Below are 18533 nucleotides of genomic sequence, written 5' to 3'. Positions count from 1 at the left end.
TGACTTTCCAGTCTGGTGATCTCGGATACAGTTCCTCAAAAAAATGCTAATTATGGCCAACACTTGCTTATTCTCGGAATAATCGGGTCCAAGCATTACTGCAAGTTTCCCCAAGCGAAAAAATAGCCCTGCCACATTGAACTTCTTTTTCTTCCCCATCACTCACCCACCGATACACACTCAACTATTGGGAACCGGACATTTCCCTGGTGGTGAATCACTCTCATTCTAATACAAGGGTCTCGAACCTTGGCAACTTTAAGCCTGAGGACTTCAACTCCCAGAATTCCCCAGCCAGCAACCCCCTGTTCAAGAAGGAGTGGTCAAAGAGTAAGAACAAGAGACATTCAAACACCCATTCTCATCCCGGGAAGTGTGGTCTGCGGACAAAAGAACTGTCCTCTAAAACTTGCTCATAGCCCGCCGCAAACGCCAATGAGAGGGGAGAATTTGCTTGCGCTTGCGTAGATGCTGAGCCACCTCCATCTCCCAGGCTGTCACGCAGGCGCAGTCTAGTAGCTTGTTTGCAGGTGGAAGAGTAGGGTGAACTCTGCGTGGATGTGACACTCGAGGCGAGGTCGTTTCTTTCTGGTGGGTGGACATGTCCATAAAGCGACAGTTTGCCTAAGATTCAGGTGCTTTGGTTGGATTGTCGGGCTGTGGCGATCTTTGTTCCGTGTCAGTAATGGAGAACAGTCCTTAGTTGATTTCTTACGTTTCAAAAGCAAATAAATTCTGGCACAGGTCGAATGTACAATATTAGGGAACGTCGTCTGGATTTCAATGCAGCAATGCTCGTAAGATTGATTTTGGAATGGGTCCTTTTATCCCATGTTAATTTGCAATGAGTTTGCTCATTGTATCAAGGTAAATTTTTTTGGTTTACCATGCTGCGTGAATTCAGTTACTTGTGGGTTCGTACAGTCAGCGTGTAGAAATCTGCATATTTCTCTCCAAAGTAGAATTAAGCTATAAGGAATGATGATACACCGTAGCATTTATTTAAATTAAAATATGAATATCAGTTAAAAATATTTTAGGATCCATTCATTCTGCAGTGAAAAAGCAGTGTTTTTCCTTATGCTCTTCAAAGGAATGCTCAAATCCTATTTTTTCCTCCAACTCATTAGGATGAGTGTTGACTCATTTACAACAATGCCGTGTTGACATCCAGGTTAGAAAAAAAATGTGTGCCGATATGTAAATTTTAGTCTCTTTCTAGAACTTCATATTCAATTGTAAAAAAAATTTAAAATGTGTGTATTTAGGTACAGTCTATATTTAAACTATATACTGTAACCAAGTTTCAAGTAATCTAATTGTATGTTTGAAGTTTAGTTATTAAATTTTACACTCTTAATGTATTCTGTAATATAACATTGCTATATTCTTGGTTAGTTAATGTTTACTTTTATATTTACATATTATCTTTTCAATATTCATCATAATATCTGTTCAAATATATATTCTATTGTTTAGTGAATATCTTCTAAATAAGTATTTTAGACCACAATATTTTCTGATATGGAATGCTTTTGGTTTACTGTGCCTTTATATACAGAGTAATCTTGATTCCTTATAGAAATTTAATTATCATAAAACAGAGTATCTCAATATTATTTTGTTTTTACATTTACTTTATATTTCTGAGGTCTTCTAGATATATGACTGCAACTATGCCTCTGATTTCCTAGACAGCATGGTCAAGCAGTATTGCTGGCTGTGAAGCCTGTAGTTTGCAGCCTGTGTATCTGGAAAGTATCAGACTGTAGACCATTCATTCTGAAAACATAGAAGTTGTGGAGTGTAATCACAGTGAACCATAGTAACAAAGTACTGAAAATAATGGTGAAGTGGCTAATTTTTCAATAAAAGTTTCAAATGAATAGTGACATACAATATTTTTAACAGAAGATGTTGATGATCGTATATGTAGGTAATAGTATGGAGTTGTTCCAAAGATGCTTTTTCAAAAGGCAACTGGAGTTTGTTTTTCCTTGAAAACAACAGAAAAACAAAGTCCAGTTGCCTTTTGAAAAAAGCACCTTAGGGACAACCATGACCTGAATAACTGAGAATCTCCGTAGACAAATATAGCATTGTATTAATTTTCTTCTTTCTCAGCCCTGTTTCAAACAAAATTTCAACTAATATGTCTTAAATATTAACAATTTAGAAATCCACATTGTTTGAAAAACTTTGATTTTAAGGATTTCAAATCCAAGGATTATGGTTTGACAAAAAAAGTAAAAGCAATTAAAAATGGAGACCTTCTGGTGTTCGGCTTATGATTGAAACAGAACTGGAAAGACTGAAGCTACTCTTAAGTCTACTCTTAAATCATGAAAATTCAGATTAATCTCTCAGTACTTCACAAAGTTATGATGGGTAGAATTAAGGAAAGAAAATGTGAAAAAATGTGTTTTTCTTTTGTTATTACGCTCTTTAAAAACAGGCTTTTCTGGCTGGAAACAAAATGAATAAATCATCAACGCTGCTGCGGTTTCCTCTCTACCAGCTTCTTAAGAACGTTGGGAAGCCTTCTTGGGAAAACTTCTGCTGGAAATCTAACCATGGGTTTACTTTTCCATATGGCCAGCGAGATAATTCACCACGATCCTTTTGTTCATGGAGGAGGATGTTTTCAAAGGGGTTGAAATCTGGGCTGGGATGTCCAGCAGCAGTAGAACAGCAAACTCCTGAGCTCTCTGACAAGGAGCAAAGACTTCTGAGGAAGCTGTACACTGGACTGATCCAAGGACACAGGGCGTGTCTGGCGGAAGCCATTACACTCATAGAATCAACCCATAAGAGGAAGAAAGAAGTCGCTCAAGTTCTTCTTCAGAAGGTATTAGCCCACCACCGAGAACAAGAACAGTTAAATAAAGGAAAGCCACTAGCCTTTAGAGTGGGTCAGTTCTTTCTTGTTTGTGCAGTTATTGCTATTCTGATTCAAAGCATTCTTATTTGCTTATTGCTGTGGTAACAATCTATTTAACTCCAAAGTTTACAAAGTTGATTATTATGTGATGTAAGTTTGATACTATTGAATTGCTGAATGTCTGCATTGTGAAATTTGCCTCTCAGGCATTGCCTCTGGAGCTAGGTCGAATGTCATCTCAAGACATTCTTATACTTTCAAATGCTTCCAAAATTTCTCCCTCTGAACTGTCTTCTTTCTCTAAAAGGAAGTCGTGTGGGGCTGCTTAGCGTACTGCTGGTTGGTTTCCTTTAACTTCAGAAAATTTTGTTAACATTTTCTATAAAACATACTTCTGTATAATATGTTTCTACATAGAAAAAAAGATCATGTCAGATTTATTTTGAAAATGTGACTCCTTGAGTTCAATTTTGTGAATTCAATTTTAATTTGTGGGATGGATTATTTCTTAGCTCCTACTTTGCCATCTCTGGTGCCTTTCCACATTAAAACCTGGCAGCAAATTAACAAACAACAATGGAGCAATGTTATTTTTTATGTTTAAGATATGAAGAAATCTAAGTGAGTTAAGTATCCAGTAATGAAAAATTTAAAACTCTTAAAGGAAGAAGGAAAGGCCAGCTCCTTCCCCGCTGGTGGCTTCCTGGCCGCTCAGCCCCACCTTTCAACCCTTGACGATAATAACAACAATAACTCCCTTTTTATGACCCCGTAGTCCTTACTCAGGGTAGAGTTGGGCTATACAAAGGATGCCACATGTACTTAAATCAACAAACTATAAATACATGTGTAACTTTGGAGAAAGTGTTTTGCTTAAAACAGACCATGGAAATAATATGTTGCCTGCACACCTGAAATGTATCAGCCTGCTCACTATTTTTGTGAAATCAAATAGATATTGATGATGTTGCTGCCATTTAGGATTATCTGGCCCTCCTGGTGCTGGAAAATCAACATTCATTGAATGTTTTGGGAAAATGCTGACTGAAAGAAGACACAAAGTATCTGTTCTGGCAGTAGATCCTTCCTCTAGTACTACTGGTGGTGAGTATGTTTCAAAAACATTATTTGTCTCTCATACTTTTTATAATGAATATAGAGTTTATTATATAGGCAGTATGTGTTTAATGGAGTAATTTTTAATCAAATCGGATAGTTCCTTTATTTTTATAATTATATAAATATGATTATAAAATATAATTATATTTTAAAAGCTCAGCTGAAGTGTCTTCGCTGAAGTTAGATACAAGATTCTTCAACAGTATTATATTGGCAATTATTATTAATAAAGAAACATAAAATGAATTGCATTAAGTTCTCTTCTGAAATTATATGATTGTCTGATAAAGTTCATTCTAATTGTATTAATTAGGATAAGATGGTGGAAAAATTTAGTAGATATGTCTTCTGTATTTCCACAACAAGCTGCAAAAATAGAAAATACGTATAGTGACATCACAAGACAAGCGCTATCCTTTTGTACTTGTGTTGGAAGTACATTGGTCATGATGGAAGTACAAAAGAGGTGGAGGTTGCAATATAGTGTATGTTTTATTATTTTCTCCCTTCACAGATAGCCATATTATAGCTTCGTTGTTTTGGAATAATAAGTCTCTGTTGTTTTAGGCAAAAAAATCTGTTTTATTTGAATGGCTGGTCTTTCTTTTGTGTAATGCTTAAGGCTCACTCTTGGGTGATAAAACACGAATGACTGAGTTGTCACGAGATCTGAATGCTTACATCAGACCATCTCCAACCAGAGGAACATTGGGCGGAGTAACACGGACTACAAATGAAGCCATTTTGCTGTGTGAAGGAGGAGGTTATGATATTGTTCTTGTGGAAACAGTAGGTGAGTGAAATTCCTTGTCAGTTTTAGCTATCATGCTCTGTAGCTCAAGGTGGGTAACCCACAGATAGTATGTATTCCTTCAACCATTTCTGTGGCCACCATAGTCCTCCAAATTACACCATAAAAATTCAGCAAATGAAATAGATTTTTTTAAAAATGTTGCTTTCTTTTGGGAAAAAAACCACATAAAATGTTCTTGTTAAGTTTTTACCTTTTTCCCACCATATGTGTCATATGCCCCACCGTAGTTCACACAGCCAAGCTATCACGACATTATGTGACATGTTTATGTGTGTGTGTTTCAACTAGCTTGTAACAGAGCCTAATGCTGGTTTGAGCTTATAAGGCAGAAATCTCCAAACTTGGCAACTTTAAGACTTGTGGACTTCAACTTCCAGAATTCTGAAATTCTGGAAGGAGTTCTGGGAGTTGAAGTCCACAAGTCTTAAAGTTGCCAAGTTTGGGGACCTTTTTTATAGGGAGTGACTGGCCCAGGGTCACCAACTGGCTTCTGTGCCTGAATCTGGGTCTCCCCACTTTTTGTCCAGTATCTTAACCATCACAAAATATTGGCTGCCTTGGGGAGACTAATGTACATGGGATAATTATTAGGAAGGTTGGTTTATATGTTTTTTTTTATGTAATACCTACAGGATAAAAATACAGACCCTTGACCAATATGCCTGCAGTCCTCAGAAACTGCAAAAATAGAAGTGTGGCCAAAAATACTACTCATCTGTGCTGAAGTTGTTGAACAAGGAAGATGCTGAAGCTTCTTGTAGAATTTAAATCAGCAACTCTACAGCAATATGTTATTAGAAACAGGCACAAATGGTTTTTCATCAGCCCTCAGGATACTATTCAATCTTCATGCAGTTTTTTTCAGGGAGAGGATCTCTATATTTACAATGTAAATTTTGATCCTGACCAGTGTACTTCTGTTCTTCATTCTTAGGAGTGGGTCAGTCGGAGTTTGCAGTTGCTGATATGGTGGATATGTTTGTATTGCTGCTGCCACCAGCAGGAGGTGATGAGTTACAGGTACTGAGGTTGCATTTGATGAAAATTTGAGTTAAACAAAACCTTATTCCAGGTTTTGTCAACTTTAAGTCTCAGAATTTCTCAGCAAGTATGCTGGCTGGGGAATTCTGGGAGTTGAAGTCCACATGTCTTAAAGTTAGCAAGGTTAAGAAATCCTGTAAGAGCTATTTGGTACTAGCTCATACTAAGCTGGTCTACCAGAAATGATAAGCAAAATATAGGTCAGTTCTACCAATCTTTGGTAGTTTTAAGTTGGATTTTGCCTTTTTCATTAATGTGAAAATACATTAGGAGAATACAATTTTAACTGGAGTCAGTTGTTCATATTTATAATAATAATTTTGTTTGCTTTTTAATATTCCCTGTATGCCCTGAAAACAATTCATCTAATAATAAGTGGTGCTTTTATATGTTTAATATTTGGTTTTACTTAATTTAATTTGAATTACTCAGTTTAAATGTTGTCTGGCTCCAAGCAACTCTAGGTGGCTCACGGTGTAACAATAATAAAATACAGTATAGGTAATCAGAAAGAAAGTAAAAAGCAAGAAGAATAAAAATAAAAATAAAAAGATGTACAGTAGTATGCTCTTAAATACAGTATTTAACATATTAAACAGATCATTGTAAACAGTTTTCTGTACTTCGTATTTTTATTAATATAAAGAAATTGTGCAAGCTTCATCACTGGAAGCTTTCAAGAAGAGACTGGACTGCTATCTGTCAAAAATGGTGTAGTGTCTGCTTGGGCAAGAGGTTGGACTAGATCAGTGGTCGCCAACCGGTGGGCTGTGGCCCACTGGTGGGCCATGGAAAATTTTTGGTGGGCCGCAGAAGAAATGGCCCCCAAAAGCAATTAATCTGGGCCGTGCAGTTCTTGCGCCTCCAGGCTCTCCGAGGGACCCCAGAGTCAGGCCCCTGAGATGCACTCGCCAACCAGCTTCTACACCTGCTGGTGGCGGCAACAGCAGTCCCCTCCCCCAGCGCCCACCGTCAGCTCTTCCCCATTAGTTCTCTAACTTTGAATTGCTCCCGGCTCTCTCTTTCCTCCCCCCCCTGCCCACATGCAGGCAAGAAAGGAAAGTGAGATGGATCCATGCACAGCTCTCCCCTTTTTCAGCCCTTGCTGCCTCTCCCAACATCGAAGCCTTTGCCTGCAGCGGTAGCGTCCTGAGTTGCCTTAGCATGCTCGGTTAATTAAGAATCGCCCTACCCAAAGAAGGAAGTGGTGCTGGAGGAGGAGGAGGCAGTAGTGGAGAAGCAAGCAACTCAGGACGCTACTGCTGTGGCGGCTTTGCCTGTGTTTCCGAGGCTTCGATGTTGGGAGAGGCAGCAAGGGCTGGAAAAGGGGAGAGCTGTGCACGGATCCGTCTCCCTTTCCTTTCCTGCCTGCACGTGGTGGGGGGGTAGGAAAGAGAGAGACATGGGAGCAATTCAAAGCTAGAAAACTAATGGGGAGAGCTGACAGCGGGCGCTGGGGGAGGGTACAGTTGTTGCCACCGCCATGTGTGGGAGCGTGGATCTCAGGGACCTGAGCCAGGAGGCACGGGAACTGCAAGTGGGAGGTTTGATGATTTTGAAGAACTCCTGGAACACGGTAGGTTGGTGTTTTGTAGGCCTCAGTGAAAGAGTGAGCTTTGTTTCGTCTCCTTTCCTCCCCTGGTAATGCGAGAGATGCTTTCTCTCTCCCCACCACCCCCGAATAATCACTGGCTGTGGCTGGTTTTGGCAGTGAAGTGCTAAAGCGATCAAAGTGCCCCTAGGGACACCTTTCCTTGCCTGTCTCCAGGTGATGCTGGAAGAGCCCCCCCCCCCAACTTTTCCTCAGCTGCAGATCTGAGTCTCTCAATCCTCCACCCAGGATCAGAAAGGAGCTCCTACTTTCTCCCCCTCCCCTCCCCCAATTAATCACCAAGAGCCGCAGTCCTTCTGCAGGCAGATGCCTGCTGAGAAGCCTCTGGAGTGGTGGCCAAGGGAGGCTGCCCCCAAGGAGAGCAAAGCCCCCTTTCTGCCTCTGCTTCTCCCAGCGTCAGTTGCCCCGAGGCCCCTCAGCTCAGACACACACACCGCCCGCTCTTCTGTCTCTCTGGAAGGTGCCAGGTGGGGGGAGGCTTCCAGCCCCGAACGTTTTATTTTGTTATCATTAAGCATTTACATTTTTGTTATAATTAAATAAGTGTGTGTGTGTCTCATGTATATATGTGTGTGTATATGTATATATATGTATGTATGTATGTGTGTGTGTATATATATATATATATATATGTATATATATGTATATATATATATATATATATAAAATTTATATTTAACATAAAAAATTATATGAAATATATTAGCTTTTAAAAAAATATATATTAGTGGTCTTTGGGATTTAAAAGTATGAGTTTGGTGGTTCCTGAGATCCAAAAGGTTGGCGACCCCAGGACTAGATGACCTACAAGGTCCCTTCAAACTCTGTTAAACTGTAATCTAATCTGTCCTGACACCTGATTAAATAAATAATCAAAGGTATTTGAAATAAATATACCATGTGAGGATTAGCAGCACTAATTCTGATTTTTAGAAATGTATCTGAGTTATTTAAACACAGGACAAAAGTTTTATTTATATTCAGTCCTGGTACAGTTTTTCTTTTGAAATCTTTTAAATGCAAATATGCAGTATGTTTTTTTTATATATTAGATCAACCATTTCACAATTTGCATTTCCCCTTCAGAAGGTAATTGTTAAAAATTAGTTTCTTTTTAAAGTCTATATAAAAACGAAGAGTTCCTTTTAAAAGTATTTTCTGGTTATTAAGTCTCGTTTTTATTTTTCAGGGTATCAAACGAGGTATCATTGAGATGGCAGATCTTGTTGTTATAACCAAAGCAGATGGAGACCTCATTGTGCCAGCACGGAGGATTCAAGCAGAATACGTTAGCGCTTTAAAATTGCTTCATAAGCGCTCAAAAGTTTGGAGACCCAAGGTTAGTATATTAAAATAGTTCAGAAAATATACAAAGAATATATAAATAATTGCCACAAGTATTTATATTTGTCCTTTGATATATTTATCAGATGTGACAATTAGTGCACTATATATCTCCCCCAAGGTAGTTTGTAAAATAACCTAAAACTAAAATAACCCAAATGCTATTTATCCCACGTGAAATTAATTCTTTTACTGTTTTATGCTTAAGAGAAGTGCTAAGTCTGGGACATACACATCTGCATATAAAAGCTTTTCTCCTGGGAGTATAATTAATCTGTATATTTCTAAAACTACTGATTTCTCATAATACAAAAAGTTATCTAACACTCCTAGTATTAATATTTTAGTATCACATCCAATTACAAGTTGAATCTATAGAATGATGTCTTTTTGTCGAAGTATTTTAACAGTAAAATTAACTTATATTAAACTCATATGTCATTCCGCAAAATTATAAATCATACAGATATAAAACTATAAAATAGACAAGCTTAAAATCAGAAGCAATAACAGACCATTCAAACAAAAGAACAACATGTCCGTTTCTAAAAAGTCAGATTAAATAAAGGATGGGAATATATCATCTGAACTTCAAGGATTTTGTTTGCTAGTAACTTATAATGCAGTTTTAGATATACCTACTAAAATGAATCTCATACATATATATTTGATTCTTATAAGTAACTTGAGGCAGCAAACATAACATCTCTTCTTCTTCACGTGGGATAAATAGCATTAGTGGGATAAATTGCAGTTAGGAGACAGTAATTGTAGTGGGGCTTAACTTGAAAAATCAACATCTTGAATTAAACCTGGATATAAATGGATAAACTGTGTAGAGGTACCAGAACATGTATCAGTTACTCTATTAACATTACATATTTTAGAGGTGGCAAATTTTTTGAAACTGAACCATTTCAAATTCAGCGTGTCCTGTTTCCATTGGAAATGGCTTCCTTAAACACTTCCGAACTGCTCAAAGCAGTCCATTATAAATTTAAAATAACTGGATCGAATTCCAAACTTAGAACAAAATTTTCAATTCCACAATTCAATTCTAAATGTTTTGTACAACCCTGATATTTAGTAGTGGTTAATTATTGTTAGTATTTGACTCTGTGGCCTGGGTGAACTTTTTAATAAATAATTGCCCCTTCATAGATAGCATTAATTTGGATCAGGAAAATTTTCTCCACCTCCTTTCCAAAGATGATTGACATTGCTTGGTAAGTAGCAATATCTTCTCAATCTAATAGGTAATGCGCATCTCTGCCAAAACCGGGGAAGGCATTTCGGATGTATGGGATAAGATGACAGAATTCCAAGAGCTCATGCTTACAAGTGGCGAGTTGCTTGCCAAGCGCAGGAGGCAGCAAAAAGTGTGGATGTGGAATGTAATCCAAGAAAGCATGCTGGACCATTTCCGGCATCACTCAGAAGTGAAAGATCAAATTCCTCTCCTGGAAGACAAGGTTGCTGATGGGATCCTATCTCCTGGGCTAGCTGCAGACCTACTGCTCAGGGCTTTTAAAGAGAAATCCTGATTCTTTTCTGTATATGACCTGATGATATGAAATAAATGATAAATGTATATAGCATTTTTTAAAAAGATGTCTGAGCCATGAACGTCTCTATTATCAAATTTGTACCTGTACATTTCCAACAATGCCTGCCTTGATTTGCAACAATAATTAACAATAAACACTTATATCCGCAGTATTAAAATGACTTGTTGCCTGATATGAAGCGGCTCTCCGAAAGGAAATGCCGGCTTATAAAAGCAAGCTTTCAAATTGCCATGGAAAGTGTGCAGAAAGGCAGAGGAAGAATTTGATAGCATTGCAGCTGCCACAGATTGTTCTGGACTCAACTGGTTTCTCTTGGGCCTCCCTCCTGACCATCACCGCATAGACCGGGGGTCCCCAAACTTGGCAACTTTAAGACTTGTGGAATTCAACTTCCAGAATTCTCCAGCCAGCATAGCTGGAGAGTTAAAGTCCACAAGTCTTAAAGTTGCCAAGTTTGAAGACCTCTGCCATAGACCTTAGCTGAAGAGCAGAGCTCCTTGTTTGTTATGTAGGATAGGTAGACTTTTAGATGAGTCCTGAATTGTGTAGGGATTTCTGTGTTACGACAATCACTCCAAATTTGATTTGGAGAGCAGCTTGTAGCCCATGATGTCACTGGCTTCAATAAGGAATACCTATCAAAAGCCTTGACCATTGCATTCCTGTATCTACAACTTCCTTTCAGAGGCTTCCCATATAAGGCACATTATGTGGGAGATAACCATAGTATGGGTCGCAGTGTTGAGTCAGCACTATCCAAGAAGCAATGGAAGTGGTAAATTAGCTTCAGTTGTTAGAAAGCATCCCCCACCATTGCAGTCACCTGTTGTTTCTAAACTGATAATTTATTTTTTTAGAAATATTTATCTTTTAGTATTTCAATGTTTGAACGCTGTAGGCCATCCAGAGTTGTTTCAATACAAGATAGGCAGCAAATAAATAAAATAAATGTGAATATATACTAGGCCAGCATATTTAGATACATTTATAGGAATGTGAACAATGTGCTTGTGCAAAAATGAGGAATTCCAAATTCAGTTTCTATTTAATCTGCAGAGTACCCTAGCAATATATTAAGATGCATTGCATGTGGAATGAACTTTATTTCTACAGCATCACTGAATTACTGGAAGTTAAAGATGGTTGAAATCTTTCCCCATGCAACCTAAAAAAAATTGCAATTGCCACATTATTGTACAACTGAATTAGACCTAAACATCTTGGTCATGACATCTTCTACATATAAGTTGATGAAGCATAATTACTTATGCATCACTGTGATATCAATCTATGGAGTTGCATCTATGCTTTAACCAGATGTTTGTCATATCGAACTCTATATGCAGAATTACTTCTGACAATGTGAAAGCACACATTTTATTTGGCATTAAGGGTCTCCCATCTTCTGCAAGAATTCAAAGAAGAGGTCACAGACCATGACAGGTTTAAGAACAAAAAATATTAATATCAGATTATATAAGATATATGTTTGCTGGTCCTCATAATGCTACTAGGGCAATGTGTAATATACTTGAAATACTAGTGGATAAGTTTCAAGATAGTAATTGAAGCTAATTTAAAACCAAACCTAATGATACAAATATGTGGAAAAGCATCCACAGATATATTAGAGACATTTTAAACCTCGCAACACTGATAGTGCTACTTCTGAATTGTATTTAGTAGATTCTACAATCTGATTTTTCTGTACAAATTTAACAGCTTGAGAAAACTACCACACTTTGGCACCAGTATTGTTACCATTGCTCTTTTTAGGAAGTTTTTCCCTGTATATCTAATCTACACGGCTCCTTTGTAATGAATTCCTTCCTGTAATACAAGTTGAGTGGCCGTTAATATGCATAGACCTTCTGCATATTGCTTCCTTTCTCTGTATTGCTGCCATCTCCTCAGCTGTTCTCTCTAAGATTATGCAGTAAATAGATCACTTCTCTTGCTTTGCATGATTTTATGCATTTAATATGCTTTCTAGCACCGAGACAAAAAGAAGGAATAACGAACCTGTATTGTATTTCTGTTGTTTTCTATAGCCAAATCTTCGAAACATTTAAGGTTAAATGGCTGAGGAGAGGGAGAAGATACATAGATACCACCTTCTGTAACTAAGCATTAAAAATAAACATGTATATAAGATAACTTTCCAAGGTGGCAACAGAATTAAGACTTGATCTTGTTGCAACACTTCTGCTCTTGCAGAGATTCTGTCTCCTATCCAGAAGCAGAGATGAGGAATGTTCAGATAACTGGTGTTCACCAAACTGCATTATTCCAAAAGCACTGGAGTATTGAAATTGTAATCTAACACATTTGGGATAGTGAAAGAATAGTCTGGACATAAGAGCCATTAGATAATTCTGTGGTTTTTCTGGGTACATTTATTCTAGTCATATTCCAGTCTGAACTTCATTTTGGAGCACATAAGCCACTGGTTCCCAAAACAGTAGTTTTGCATTTAGGAAAGAGCAAAAACACTATAAAACAGTTTAATATCTAACATTTGCAGACAGTCCAGAAAGCGGTCATGACCCAAAGCCATTGAGAGAGATCTAAGAAGACTCCCAAGGTTCCATCACAGATTTGCCACAAGCATCCCTATTGCAGTTTTAGTCACAAACTCAGGCTTTATGCAAGACTAACAAGGATCTAGATAATTTACTCGTAAGCCAACACACAAAATATGACTAGCCCTTCAACCTTCCCTGTCCTTTTGCATTTTATTTTGAGGTCCTCTGAAGCCAAATCCCAACCAATTTCTTCAAAACTTTCCCCAAGAAGGAATGTTTGGAGATGGAACAGAAGTTGTTCAGAATTGCCAGATCCAGGGATGTCTTGGGGAAGGGCATCCTATTGCTTCCTTTAAGAAGATGGGCCCCTCCCGCACAAACTGAATAGGGCCAGGAGGGGCAGAAATCTAGAACTCACATTGTAGAAGTTCTCCACTTCTTTGGCATCCAGTGGATCCAATGCATTCTAAATGATTTTGCAGGATTTCATTCCAGTCACCAGATTCTGTCCAGAAGGTGCCAAGCTCAAGTACCTATGAGTGACTTATCTTTGAAAAGCTTCTGGACAAGTCGGAGCACTCTCCAGGAAAGGATGGATCCCCTTCAGTGGTGGGGTTCAAATTTTTTTACTACCTGTTCTGTGGGCGTGGCTTGGTGGGTGTGGCAGGGGAAGGATACTGTAAAATCTCCAGTCAGAGGTGGTATTTGCCGGTTCTCCAAACTACTTGAAATTTTCCTCTACCAGTTCTCTAGAACTGGTCAGAACCTGCTGAATACCACCTCTGGTCACCTTAAACAAATACCTCACAGCCACAATTATGGCAGCGAAGTATTGATGTTTTTCTGCCCCTACTGTCACACCTATTGTGGTGGTCTCTCATGGAAAAGATGAGACACAAGCGAGTGTTCTCGGGATGAGAGCCCAGAGTAAATTCCAGTGCTCCCTTTTATTGAGATTTTTGCATAGCAAGTATAGTCACATTGTGGATTACAATAATTAGATATAGTACAGACTTGTTTACAGTTGTCTGAGCTGCTTGATTGTTTCTAGTGTTTGTTTTTAATTTCCTTACACTATCTCAGTGACCTTTAAGCAAGCATGTATGTATAAGGTCTTAGACTAATCATTACCCAATACCCAAGTCAAAGTTTATTCCCACACCTATGGCCAGATTGGATTTATAAATTATCATGTTTGATCCTCATTTTTCCCTATTTTTCTATTAAGATTATGTTGTTCATTATGTTGTTTATTGGATTTTGAATGTACAGTATATGGTGTATGGATAAAGAAATTGCAGATTTATAAATCTTCATGTATTACATGAATCCAGCTATTTGTTTGTTCAGCAAACAATTCAAGTGTAGTTTGATGCAATGTATAAATTAGGTTAGCAAATAAAAGGAAATGGAATAGTGACAACTCCAAATGAACTAACAATGCCATGAAAAGTTAGAGTAAAATAGAACTTTTCTAGAGTACACTGATTAAATCTTGAATTCCTATTTAACATGGTGGGACTTACTCTTAAGTCAACAGGCAAAATATGAGTAGCCCTTTAACTTGCCCTGCCCTTTTGCCTTTTATGCTGTTCACAATGCTTGTGATCTGTCAAGTTGTTGCTTAGCAACCTTTATGAACAAGGACAAGGCTATGCTTTCCCCTTCCCTTCCTCTTTGCAAGATTTTGTAGACCAGTCCATAAGAGGCTATAGGCAGGAGTGTGGAAAGAGGTGTTCAAAAGTTGTGTGAAATTGCTGTTGACTTTCAGAACAGAAACTTCTCATGGCCAAGTATCTGTTTTGGGCACCCAGGTTGCCTGTGCCATACAGCCCTCTTTCTCCTGAAACTTTTGAAGAGATCAAATGTCTCGCGGGCAAAGCCTGGATGCAACCCGCACCCAGGGATAGAAGAGTGGCTCCACTTCCTATGCTGCTGCTTTTGGAAATAAAATATTGGATGCTGCTACATGGGGTTGCCAGAGTACGCAAACCTCATCTAGTGGAGTAAGTTGGCTCTACGGTATTATTAGGAAGCAAACGAGTCTCTGTGTATATTGGTGTATGTGTGTGAACTGGGAATTGGGTGGTACTGTCAGATGTTTAGAATGGGTTTGGCATTTTTATCCACCCATGGAATCATTTCCAAGGACCTGGGATAATAAGCAGGTGTTTGATGGTGTTAAAGGTATTGCTGCAAGGTGTAGACCAGGGGTGCCAAACTGGCGGTCTGCGGGTCGAATGCGTCATATGCAAGCCACGCCCATCCCAGTTCTACAAAGGCAAAAAACATCACGATACGCCATGTGATGTGATCGAATTTGACACCCGTGATGTGAACTGTTCCAACTAAAGCTGCCTTTTGTAGATGACTGTTCGTGAGTCTACCAGTGCTGATGGTGTTCAAGTGATGTTCCAGATGCTTTGGGATTGCACCCAACGTACCTATCACTATTGATATTTTCCTCACTTTCTTTTGCCATCGTCATTCTATTTGCAGATCTTTGTATTTTGTAATTTTCTCCCGTTCTTTCTCTTCTATTTTGCTGTCTCCAGGTACTGCCATGTCTGTTGTCCAGGCTTTATTGTCTTTCTTACTGACAATTGTTAAGTCTGATAGGTAACATGGCAGGTGCTTGTCTATTTGAAATGTATTGTGTTGGGTTGTATTGTATTAATATTATAATGTTATCAATGTATCTATTCAATGGTAGTTATGGACAAGTTCATTGCACTTGCCTAGGAACACCTGAATCTTATTTGCTGTTTACATTTATATTCTACTTTCCTATAAAAGTACTACTCATGTATAATCCAGTTGCAGCCAGCATAGATACTGGGATTTCCAATGGTTGACTGTATTGAGATAACTACCATTTTGACTTCACACTGTTTGAAGTAATACTGTTTTTATGTAAAACATTCAACTCAAAAGTATTTCTTGTGCAAGGCTCTTGATAGATGAATGGCCTCATAAAATTGTCCTCTGAATACTTAAGTCAATACAGTTTGCATCATCCTTCCCAGCGTGGTATCCTTCAGACACGGACTTCAACTCTAACAATTCTGGAAGCCTTCACTCAAGAAACCTGCCTTACTTTCAGCTACCTTGGTGAATAGGCATTCTTTACAGCTTACAATCTTTGTGTTTTAGGAATTCATGATCTGAAGCACAACTATATATATTTTTCCTAATCCAACATTTAAAATCAAAGTAAATTTCCTTCCTTGATTCTATTGTTTCTGAATAGAATGGGGGAGCACATATCAGACTGGAGAAAGTAAGTGTAAAAATGGTAAAATACATCATTGGAAAGGTAGCTGTGTCTAAGGGACAGAAGGTGTGGGAGAATTTTTGGAACTTGGTTCTTTCTGTCTACAATGCTTATGAATTTATTTTCTTCCAGGCTCTTCAATTTATGCATTCCCAAAGCTCTCTTTAAAAAAAGAAGGAACAAGCAAGTTATGGCTAATCCCTCATGTTTTGAATAGATGAATTTCAGATGTTAAAAGTCAAAAGTGTGTCTATCCTGTAAATAAGAAGCCTGCTTAGTTTTATTTCAGTTTTCATCAGCCAAAGGATTTGTGAATAATTTGGTTTTGTAACCTAGCATTATAATTTAATCAAAGCCAAAGTAGATAGGATTACATAAATAATAGAACTATTTATATGGAAACAAAGTCCCAAATGATAGAATCTCAGCAAAGGTGATGTAAAATTCTTCTTGGCAAAATCCTGAAGTTGAACAGCTGAATTCAGTTATTATACAAATCCTAAGTTATTTTAGCCACAAAAAGAAAAAAAATGCAAATCACAGAAACAATACTTATATTAAGTCAGTGGAATTTCTAAAGTAATTACACTCAGAATTTCTAAAATAATTGCACCCTTTTGAGTTTCTTAGAACTCTCCATCTGTTCTGTTTTTAAATTAAAATACTGTAAGCATAACAATAAGGTAGCATCTGTTCTTAGAGGAAACCAGACAATATATATAAATCTCATCTACAGAATCAACTTTACACAGGTAAGAAGTAGTTTAGGTTTGTGTGATTTATTCAAAGAACCATAGTTAACTTGTGGTTTTTAGCATGATGATGAATTAGCCTTTTCTTTTTCAGAATTTGCTGTGGCTACAAAATTTGTAATCCAATACATCTAGAGCAGGGGTGTTAAACTCGATTTAATTGAAGGCCGCATCAGAGTTGTGTTTCACCTCGGGGGCGTGGCCAGGGTGGGAATGTCCAGCTCAACATCACTCATATTGGGGGCACCCATGATGGCCCAAGCACTCTGAATGCGGTCCTCCTGAGCTCTTTTCCCTGGCAGAGGCACCGCAGACCAGTCCTTTGCTGCCTTCAGGGTGGCACCACAGGCCAGATCTAAGCACCCTGCAGGCCGGATCCAACCCACGGGGCTTGAGTTTGACACCCCTGATCTAGAGGATACCAGATGAGAAAAGTCAAATTAGAGCATTTTTCTGTTTTCCATATTATTTGTTGCCCAACGAGTCTACAGTACAGTGACACAAATGACTAATGCAGATTCAGAAATCTATTGCTCTTTAATCTTGCCTTGCTATGGTCCATAGATACAAAATAATCTTGATATGTCAGCAATGAAATGTCTCCTTTTGGTCCAAGGTGTCTGGTTTGCCCTTCTGTAAACTTAAATTTATCCGAAAATATTGCAAACTGCACTTTCTCCTCATTATTCTTCCATATCACCAATTTTCTGGAATTAGGTGTGGCTTTGGCATATCCATTTTCATGACTGCATATAAATACATGTTATGTATGTTAAAATATATTCATGGTTGCAGTTTCTGAGTTTTTGTAAGATTCTGGAAGCCTAAGAGTTGGCTGATGCTAGTTAGAACTTTCAACATTACTATTGAGTGCCAATCTACACATTACACTTATTTCACATAGTTTTATCATGAGTCTTTAATTGCTATAGATACAGACTCCAGATGACTGTTACAAATGGGCCTGTGAGGTTGAAAGGCAGGATGCTATTGGGGCAAGTAAGTCCAGCCATTCCTGTCATGCCATCAGGTTCAAGAGAGGGAGCCAAGGCTCATATCCCACCCAGTGGGCTTCATGATCCCTGCTTCATGAGAAGGGGTCCAGTGACCTGATCCAGAGCCCCTTCCATCCCTGGAAGAGGAGGATGAGGAAGGGAGGTGTTTCAGTTGGTTGTGACCACTGATCACATTGGGATGGATATGGGACCATGGGTGTTTTAAGCCAGAAGCCCCCGAATTTTTTTTCTCAAGCTCAGGAGCAGGGAGAAATCCTTGAGGAACATGCAGGAGAGACCAGTGAACATTCATCACAGCAGTCAGAGCATGAGACACCAACCTCAGAGACCCCTGGACCTGATAAGTTCCCAGAGGAAGATTCATTCATCCCAGCCAAGCTGAGACTGAGATATGTTATTTTGGGCCACAGCACAAAGGAGGTGGTACTCGTCACTAGAAAAAAAACCTCAGGAGTTCAAATGCAACAAGAAAGGAGGATCCATTCCTGGAACAAAGAATTTTGGGGAGGGAGACGGCAGAAAATAAGGAGACAAGAAGAGAATAAAAGGTGGGAGAATACAGTACAGAACGGAAAAAGAGAAAAGAA

General features: G+C 38.4%; 1 protein-coding gene across 2 annotated transcripts; it reads left to right on the top strand.

Moving 5' to 3' along the window:
• The first annotated feature begins 482 nt into the window (after window positions 1-482).
• MMAA (metabolism of cobalamin associated A) lies at window positions 483-10524 on the top strand. Of its 2 annotated transcripts, XM_087936078.1 has the most exons (8): window positions 551-591; window positions 1131-1174; window positions 2456-2912; window positions 3863-3985; window positions 4623-4793; window positions 5749-5834; window positions 8657-8806; window positions 10068-10524. In XM_087936078.1, exons 3-8 carry the CDS (start codon window positions 2477-2479, stop codon window positions 10353-10355), a joined length of 1254 nt encoding a protein of 417 aa, XP_087792204.1. In that variant the 5' UTR covers window positions 551-591; window positions 1131-1174; window positions 2456-2476; the 3' UTR covers window positions 10356-10524. The 2 variants fall into 2 exon arrangements, with proteins under 2 accessions (XP_026553900.1, XP_087792204.1); XM_026698115.2 differs by lacking the exon at window positions 1131-1174 and having other exon boundaries at window positions 483-591.
• The last annotated feature ends 8009 nt before the right edge of the window (window positions 10525-18533 follow it).

This window comes from Pseudonaja textilis, chromosome 6, assembly GCF_049901715.1.
Source record: "Pseudonaja textilis isolate UNSWEBS1 chromosome 6, rPseTex1.2, whole genome shotgun sequence".
Lineage (NCBI taxonomy): Eukaryota > Metazoa > Chordata > Lepidosauria > Squamata > Elapidae > Pseudonaja > Pseudonaja textilis.
The sequence above is the reverse complement of the archived record's forward strand: the minus strand, read 5'-3'. Positions and strand labels throughout refer to the sequence as shown.

Excerpts from the sequence above, each read along its gene's own strand:
- MMAA (XM_026698115.2), top strand. The coding sequence starts at position 2,477 with ATGAATAAATCATCAACGCTGCTGCGGTTTCCTCTCTACCAGCTTCTT. Across the intron at positions 3,986-4,622 it reads TTCCTCTAGTACTACTGGTG|GCTCACTCTTGGGTGATAAA; the intron begins GTGAGTATGTTT and ends GTAATGCTTAAG. Across the intron at positions 4,794-5,748 it reads TGTTCTTGTGGAAACAGTAG|GAGTGGGTCAGTCGGAGTTT; the intron begins GTGAGTGAAATT and ends CTTCATTCTTAG.